Source organism: Gossypium arboreum, chromosome 5 (assembly GCF_025698485.1).
Source record: "Gossypium arboreum isolate Shixiya-1 chromosome 5, ASM2569848v2, whole genome shotgun sequence".
In the NCBI taxonomy this organism is placed as follows: Eukaryota; Viridiplantae; Streptophyta; class Magnoliopsida; order Malvales; family Malvaceae; genus Gossypium; species Gossypium arboreum.
Genome location: NC_069074.1, coordinates 84,973,394 through 84,981,301, shown reverse-complemented (window position 1 = coordinate 84,981,301; position 7,908 = coordinate 84,973,394). Strand labels below are relative to the sequence as shown.

General features: G+C 33.3%; 2 protein-coding genes across 3 annotated transcripts; one reads left to right on the top strand and one right to left on the bottom strand.

Annotated features, from left to right (window-relative positions):
* Positions 1–197: 197 nt before the first annotated feature.
* LOC108451924 (PRA1 family protein H) lies at positions 198–2,319 on the bottom strand. 2 transcript variants are annotated; one of them, XM_017749631.2, is made up of 4 exons: positions 1,825–2,319; positions 1,479–1,615; positions 1,105–1,176; positions 198–1,024 (listed from the first exon to the last, which is right to left on the bottom strand). In XM_017749631.2, the coding sequence occupies exons 1-4, from the start codon at positions 2,259–2,261 to the stop codon at positions 954–956; spliced, it is 717 nt and encodes a 238-aa protein (XP_017605120.1). In that variant the 5' UTR covers positions 2,262–2,319; the 3' UTR covers positions 198–953. The 2 variants fall into 2 exon arrangements, 1 of the variants encoding a protein (XP_017605120.1); XR_008283390.1 differs by having other exon boundaries at positions 981–1,024; positions 1,252–1,615.
* A 1,133-nt stretch (positions 2,320–3,452) lies between these two features.
* On the top strand, positions 3,453–7,355 carry LOC108453361 (uncharacterized). Its single transcript, XM_017751425.2, has 7 exons — positions 3,453–3,741; positions 3,855–3,938; positions 4,077–4,217; positions 4,906–4,971; positions 5,324–5,491; positions 5,823–6,146; positions 6,921–7,355. Exons 1-7 carry the CDS (start codon positions 3,487–3,489, stop codon positions 7,026–7,028), a joined length of 1,146 nt encoding a protein of 381 aa, XP_017606914.1. The 5' UTR covers positions 3,453–3,486; the 3' UTR covers positions 7,029–7,355.
* Positions 7,356–7,908: the final 553 nt, after the last annotated feature.

Sequence of the window (7,908 nt, the reverse complement as noted above, 5' to 3'; positions counted from 1 at the left end):
CAATACCAAGCTTGAACCTCGAACCTTAAAAAAGTGTCAACAAATACTCCAAAGAGGCATTGACAATTTCAATTTTAAAGATTAATATATTTTTTTTTTCTTTCACCTGCTTCACATAATCTAGTAAACATTATGCCAAACACAGATATGTTATTTAAATCAATCAAAAAAAAACACACCAATGCAATCTCCATTCATTTCCAGGTAACATCAATTTAAGAATATCATAGCTATGTTATTCAGTGTTAAACCGGAGTAACATAATATCAGTGATTTTCAGCCATGACCAACATTCAATTATGGCAAGTTTTACACATAGCAGCATGGCAGCACAAACTGGGTTGAACCTAACTTCTCAAGCTTAAATGGAGAGTGCTTTTAATCAACAAATATAACAAATCACTACACAACACTTTCTAAATTACCACTCTGGATAACGACCATCCATAAAGATTTGGTTATAAATTTGTGACCAATAGATTTGCTACCCTAAGATTGCAGACAAAACAAAAATTAGGAATTGGTATTCACCTCTTCGAATTCTATTTCAGTTCTTCGTGTAGCAAGGTTTACAGAAATGAATGCCAAGCACCATTTAACTGCGAGCTGTGAATGAATTAGTCAACTTTTAAGCAGGAAGAGGGTGCATGAGGGAATATACAAAGTTAATACCAGCAAAACTCCATTACAGGTTAGAAAACTCAACTGCCTATGATTGATAGAAAGCAAAACAAGATCTATCAAATGTTCATTGCAATAATGCAATTTCTTTTTGTCATTTGACATGTACCGAGCAAGATCAACTACAAAAAAATCATCCACCGGATAATAAGCCGTTATACTATAAAGAGGTGGTTTTCGTAGCTCACTGAAGAGAACTTGCTGATCTCTTGCTGCAAAACAAAACTGCAAACCGAAGCTGGCCATATTTGTGTTTGGTTCGGGGTGATCTCCTATTTCCGTCTACCATGAGAAGGTTGCTTTACTGGTGTCAGCTTCCGGAATGCGGCATGCAAAAGCATAACTATATGAAAAATATAATTGTATGTTCAAACAAATTACGCAAACATCAACAGAAGTTTCAAAAGAAAATGCAATATTTACCTATATAACTGACAACAAGGGTACAACACAAGGCCATTTGAACATTCAACCACAACAAAATAATTGCAGTAACTGCAAAAGAAGAAATAAAGTTGGTATTATAAAACCAAAAGAAAATAGCTTCTATCTGTATATGTTCATACAAACCATAAATCTTTTGCCTAAGAATCCCAGGAAATTTTAATATTTTGAAGTTTGCTTGAAGCAAGGGTCATCTTTCGCAGATACAAAATAAAAGAGGCATCGAGGGATCAAGTGTCATCAAGTCAGCTTCACATGTAATTTCTACTAGCAATATTTGACTATTCTTCTTAAGACTTCACTTCAATATTCCTCTAATGAAGATTATATAGTGCTGAAATTCAAGAACTCACCGCATTGCACAAAGCGAACCAAGATCATTTCAGTGACAGGGAATCGATCCAAACCCCATTTATCACTGAAGAACCTGAATGAATCCCAAAGTGCCAAACTTGATATCAACCCAACAAGTGCAAGTGGCAGCTGATACCTATGAAACAATAACAGAAAACCTAGTGATTAACCAAGCTGAGTTTATAACCTATGTTAAGTTTCTTTTTCTCTTTTCCCACAAGTTCCTCAGGAAACAAACAAGAAACCCAATTTACCTCATCCTTGGAAAGAACCAGAACAATCCTCAAAACTAACAACAAAATACCAAAGATTAATGCAAAGAAAGAAGAGTGTTTTTTTGCTTACAGAGAACAAGCGAAGAAGAGGATAAAAAGTGAAGCATAATTCCGAGCATAACGCTTAACATTCTCTTGAACCCTGAGCCTTGCTTGAGAAGCCGAAGCTGGAAACGAATAGGACCCGAAATCCGCGAAGAACCCTTTAGTCCACGACGGAGTTTCGCCGGAGAAATCGTTGGTGGTGAGCTTGGCGAATGGATTGAACGTGAGTAGAGAGAGTAGCGTCCATAAATGAGAGAAAAAAGAGACCAAATATCGGAAAAGGAAGCTGCTGATTGGGATGGTTATTGTTGGGTCGCTAATCGTGGAAGTACCGGTGGTGGCGGCAGCAGCAGCGGCGGTCTGTTGGTTGTCGATGACGTCTAGGTAGCCGGAGTCTCGGAGCCACGATTCGAAGGTAGGGTCTGGGACGCTGAGAGATAATGGATTAGAGGAAAACACCATTTTTCTTTAATTCTTTTTTGAGATTTTCCATTTTTTTTTCTTTTCCTCCTTGATTCTTAAGTTCAGGAATTTTAGGTTTAATTTTGATTTAGTCCCTTTATTAATTTAAAATTTAAAATTTAATATCTATATTCTCTATTTTTATAGAATATTGGGTTAATGTGCAAATGAAAATTAAAATTTAACACTATATTTTGCATTAATTGACATCTAAATTTAGCACAACACTTTTACTATATATTAAATTTTGTATTTTTTTAAAATTGCTTTTCAATTTCAATTTAAAATGATTTGAAGACAAAATTAAATTTAAAAATATTTTAAATATTTTATTTTAATAGCTAAAATACTAAATTAAGTAATATAATATAATATAAAAATTAAAATTATTTTATAAAAAATTAATTTTTTATTTTTATTTTTAAAATTCAAATGTTTTTTCCACTAAAATTCTAAGCTAATTTTTAATATTTTATAAATGAATTTATTATTTAAAATTAAAATAAAATATTTAAAATAATATTTCCTCATGAATTTGTTTCATCACCAAAATCAATATTGAGTGATAAAATTTAATTAAATAAATCAAAATTAGTGGCAAAATTATGTAAAATGGAAAGTTTAATGACAAAATTCAATCACATAATAGTTGAATGGTAAATTTACACATATTCACAAGATATAATGGCAAAAACCAATTAAAATAAAATATAAGGTCAAATTTCAATAGTCATTTATAATATAGTAGTAAATTTACACTTTAGCCCTAAATTCTGCGTTCGAACTCATATCCTCCTAAATGTTACAATAATAAAGCTACTAACTGATTTAAAATCGAATCAATAATTTGATGTTTTGTATAATGTTATCAATAAATCCGAATAGATAGCATCTCGATTTTATTCTTATTATTAAGGTGTGATGGGAATTTTTTAAAGAAAAAATAATTTTAAGCATTCGACTAATAGGTGAATTTATTGACTAGATTATCATGTGATCCCGATTGAATAACAATAAGAAATTCATATTAATTTGAACTTTTTAAAAACATAGAGGATTAAATTAAACTAAATTAAAATAAAAAGATTAAATCTTAAATTACAATACAATAGAGGTACTAAACCATAATTTGACCAAATTTTTATTCTATTTTCCCCCTTTTTATAGGGCCATTTACCGCCATGAATTCCAACCAAACGTTCATATCTGCACCATTGGGAAAAATATGGCATTGAGACATTTCTTCAAACACCTTACCATCTTAACTTCCAGCTATGGTTTCTGCACTCTCTCAAGCCGTTTCATTCACCCATCTCTCACTACCCTATTCAATAACATCAATCCCAAAACCCAACCATTGATTCCCACAAAGTTTTCTCTTCCTTTGTCTCATTGTTACACCTCAGTCTCTCACCCTTCCACTTCTACCTTATTATCTCCTTATCTCTCTGTTCGTATTCGATGTCCAAAAGACATTGCTGTAAGCTTTAATTCAATGATTCAAATTTTGGGTTTTGTCTTATGGATTGAAAGGAAATGTAAATTTAACCCCCGCCCCCTCCCTTTTTTTTTTTTTTTGTTGGCGTTGTTTAGGATGTGTTTTCTGAAGCTCTTATGTGCTTTGGTGCAACTTCGACTACTGTGGATGAAGATGATAATTGTGACACTTCTAATGAGGTTAACCCTTTCTTTTTGTTGTTGTTGATGTTTTGGGATTGTTTTTAAGGTTATTGTGCGAGAAGAAATGGGTGAGCAGAGCTTGTGAAATGGCTTCTTAAGTATAGTTTTTGAATGATATTTGTATTTCTTATGCAGATATGCATTGAGTCTATATTTCCAGAATCTGAAGATGTGGATGTATGCATCTCACAGGCTGCTGATTCTGTAGGCTTAAAAATGATACCTAGTTATGAAGTTAAAACGGGTGAACACTATGATTGGATAAAGAAAACTCAGGTTAGTTCACTTTTCTCATTCTCTATATGTTGTGCTGCAATTTCTCTTATGAACTAGGAGCCAAATTGCATTTCAAAGAGCAAACTGGTCCTTTAGTTATATGAGACACATTATGTGAAACTGTCTGCAGGAGGTATATGTGACACGTTATGTGAAATTGTCTGTCAACTACACCAGTTTTAGTAGAAGAAATGTATGAAACTTTTAATGAAAAGGACCGGTTTGTGCTTTAATCTAAAGTATATGGACTAATTTGCCCATTTTTTGAATCAAGGGGTTAAAATGCAATCTGACTTCCAGTATAGGGGCCTCCATGATACTTTTACCATTGATATTCAAATCTCAGCTAAACCTTGGGTTTTGTTATGGTATAATTTAGCTTCAAAGCACCTATGTAATTGAGAAAAGTTTTATTATTAATTAAGTTTTAATTATGGAGAAAAGTTTTAATTAAGTTTTATAAATAATGACTTATGATTAATACTAATATGGAGAAAAAAAGGCAGGAAACAGGCAATTGATTTATTTACAAGTGACATACCTTTGTTTGGAAATTGTAATGTATTCTATAACTACTTTTGGGAGGATTCATTGTTGGATCTTATTTTATAATTGGTTTATAGCTCTACAATTAATATATAATTTCATTGATAATATAATTTGAACCCTTGTTTTCTGTTTGAGATAGGAATCATTTGATCCAGTTGAAGTGACTGAAGGACTTTGGATTGTTCCTGAGTGGAAGACTCCCCCAGTATGGTTATCTCCAATTAACTTCTCTTAAGGTTTTGTTGCAATCTTTGTTTATTATATATACCAAATCTATGTTATCCAGACTCCTCATTTTTTGCTAAAGTACTCTGTCCAACACTATGACACAGATTCAGAGAAAAAATTTTAAGCATGTCCGTGTTAAGAACATACTCCGACACTCATCCTCGAGTCCTGATAACATAATATGCGACTCTCTTCTTTGCCATCTTCTATAAACTAGTGGGCATTGTGCTGTAGTATGTACATAGAAGAATTCTATTTTATTTTTTATATATTTTTTAGTATTATTGGTGATTTGAACATGTAAAAGGTGTTTGCTTTCACTGCATTAGGATGTTAAAGCAACAAATATTATTCTGAATCCTGGATTGGCATTTGGAACTGGGGAGCATCCAACCACTAGATTGTGTTTATTGCTGCTACAGAGATTGATCAAAGGAGGAGAACGTTTCTTGGATTATGGCACAGGTTCTGGCATTTTGGCAATTGCAGCACTTAAGGTAATTTAATTCTTAATTATATGATTGGATTGTTAATCTATGTTACTCAGACTCGGGTGTGAATACTAGATCCAAGTATGTCCAATTTTTTTCAAGTGTTTTCATGTATTGGAGAGTTGTATTGCCATATTCATGTCGAACTCGTTTTTGAGACATATCCTGATATGGTATGGAATATGACCCTCCAAGGGTCCTCCAAAGACAGGGAAAAACTTAAAAAGATTGAAGATACCCATGTTGGATATATGTCTGTATCCAACACTAACCCGAGTCTGAATAACATAGGTGCCAGCTAACACATACATACTAATTTCTCAATAACGACCTGCAGTTTGGTGCTTCTTTCTCTGTTGGAATTGATATAGATCCCCTAGCAATAACATCTGCACATCACAACGCTGCTCTGAATGACATAGGTCTTGAAAATTTTCAATTACGCCTGGTTTCCAGCAACACTTCCTCACCCTCCACCGATGAACATAAAGATATTCAAAAACAGACTTCATTTGAAGCAGTGGCTGAATCCGAACATGAAACATACGACGTGATCGTTGCAAATATACTTCTAAATCCTTTGTTAGAACTGGCCGATGATATTGTCTCTCATGCTAGGCCTGGTGCAGGGATTGGCCTTTCGGGTATTCTATCTGAGCAGGTACTTCTGCACGGGCCGTCCGTTCTAGCCCCATAACAGTTCTACCAGCTTAAGTGATTGTTTTAGTGTGTTAGGAAACTAGATATTTGATCTGAATTGTTGCCTATATATATATATATATATATTTACACACATTCGTACATATGAACCAATTCTTATTAGAGACTCTTAAAAGATGGCTATATGAACAGTAAAAATATTATGAAGGTCCTTGTACTAGGAATTAGATTGCATTTTACCCTCTTATTCAAAAAATGAGCAAATTGGACTATATACATTAGATCAAAGAGCAAATTAGTCTTTCGAAAATTTTATCCATTTTTATTGTTAAAAATCGGTGTGGTTGACAGAATAACCAGACAATTGCACGAGCATGTGTAACTTGTTCTAACATATAAGAACTAGTTTTTAACAATAGAAATAGAAACTTTTTAATATAATGACCAATTTATTTTTTATTTAATGCACAAGAGGGACTAATTTGTTCATTTTTTTAGTAAAAAGAGTAAAATATAATTTGACTTTTAATACAAAGATTTTCATAATACTTTTACCCTATTTAAACCAATTGGATTTGATGTTAGGTTTATCAAAAATTTTTGAGACTATTTCTTAAAGATGAGTATATGAACTAATTGGATTAAATCTAGTCAAAATTAGTCCACATCATGAGATCACCATAATTTTCCTTTTCATTTGTTTCTGCAAGCTCTTAAGACCAGAATCTTATTTCATCCATAGTTTCTTGAACCTCATTTTATATGTTTTATGCAGGTTCCTTGCATTATAGATCGATATTCTCCATTGCTAGACAACATATCTGTATCAGAGATTGATGATTGGGCTTGTTTAAGTGGTACAAAGAAACTGACTGGCAACTGAAGAACATTTTACCATTCAGTCACATAGAACTAGAGATGGTTTAAATTGGTATTCGATTTTTTGAGAAAATATGTAACTTATATCATAAATGCAGTACATTTTTTTTCATCGGAATCAAGTTACAGTACCTAATCTTCCATGGCAATTTATTACATTATTTCTTATGTAATCTACAAAATTTACTGCTGCTCTTATTGGATCTTTGCTTCAGATACAGTGATCACAAGTTGCAACACTCTAAGCATCTTCGCTGTCACTCATACTAGGACGGGTATCAATGTATACTTCTGATGAAAAGTCGATTTCATCAACAATCCTTCCCCTGTCCCGTGTAAAGAGCAAATGAACATATATGATGTTTTCCATTGTCGAGAACTAAATTTGAAAAAGGCAAAGGTAAAAGTTTTACCTCTCAAGAACAAACTTTCCTTCTTTGTACTTTTGACTCTTCTCGCATGCTGCCTCCTGCCAGACAAAGATGGAAAATTTAGCAAAGGTTCACAATCTTCGGAACTCGATTTTGCTGAATAAAGGTGAGTGTGTGTGTGTGCGCGCGCAAGCATGCAAGAGGGACAGAAATTACATATTTCCAGCCGACAATTTGTCCGCAACAGCAGCAAAATATATCAGCCACGGTATGCATCCCAGAAATCATCATCCTCTCTTCTAGGTCTCCAACTGTTATGTTCACCCTGAAGCATTAACTCTCATACAATAAGCAACTCGAAGCATCCATCAGCCCGATTATGAATTTTTTGAGGAACATGTCACAAAATTTTGAAGGTTCATGGCGATTCATTGCTTTTGTAAAGATCATGATGATATAATACGAAAATTTCAGTATCACAAATTATAACAGCTAGAAGAATCAGCCGGCAGC

Coding starts and splice junctions, on each gene's coding strand:
- LOC108453361 (XM_017751425.2), top strand. CDS start 3,487: ATGGCATTGAGACATTTCTTCAAACACCTTACCATCTTAACTTCCAGC. Junction 3,742..3,854: donor GATGTCCAAAAGACATTGCT/GTAAGCTTTAAT, acceptor GGCGTTGTTTAG/GATGTGTTTTCTGAAGCTCT. Junction 6,147..6,920: donor CGGGTATTCTATCTGAGCAG/GTACTTCTGCAC, acceptor TGTTTTATGCAG/GTTCCTTGCATTATAGATCG.
- LOC108451924 (XM_017749631.2), bottom strand. CDS start 2,261: ATGGTGTTTTCCTCTAATCCATTATCTCTCAGCGTCCCAGACCCTACC. Junction 1,616..1,824: donor CTCTTCTTCGCTTGTTCTCT/GTAAGCAAAAAA, acceptor ATTGTTTCATAG/GTATCAGCTGCCACTTGCAC. Junction 1,025..1,104: donor CCTTGTTGTCAGTTATATAG/GTAAATATTGCA, acceptor TTTTTCATATAG/TTATGCTTTTGCATGCCGCA.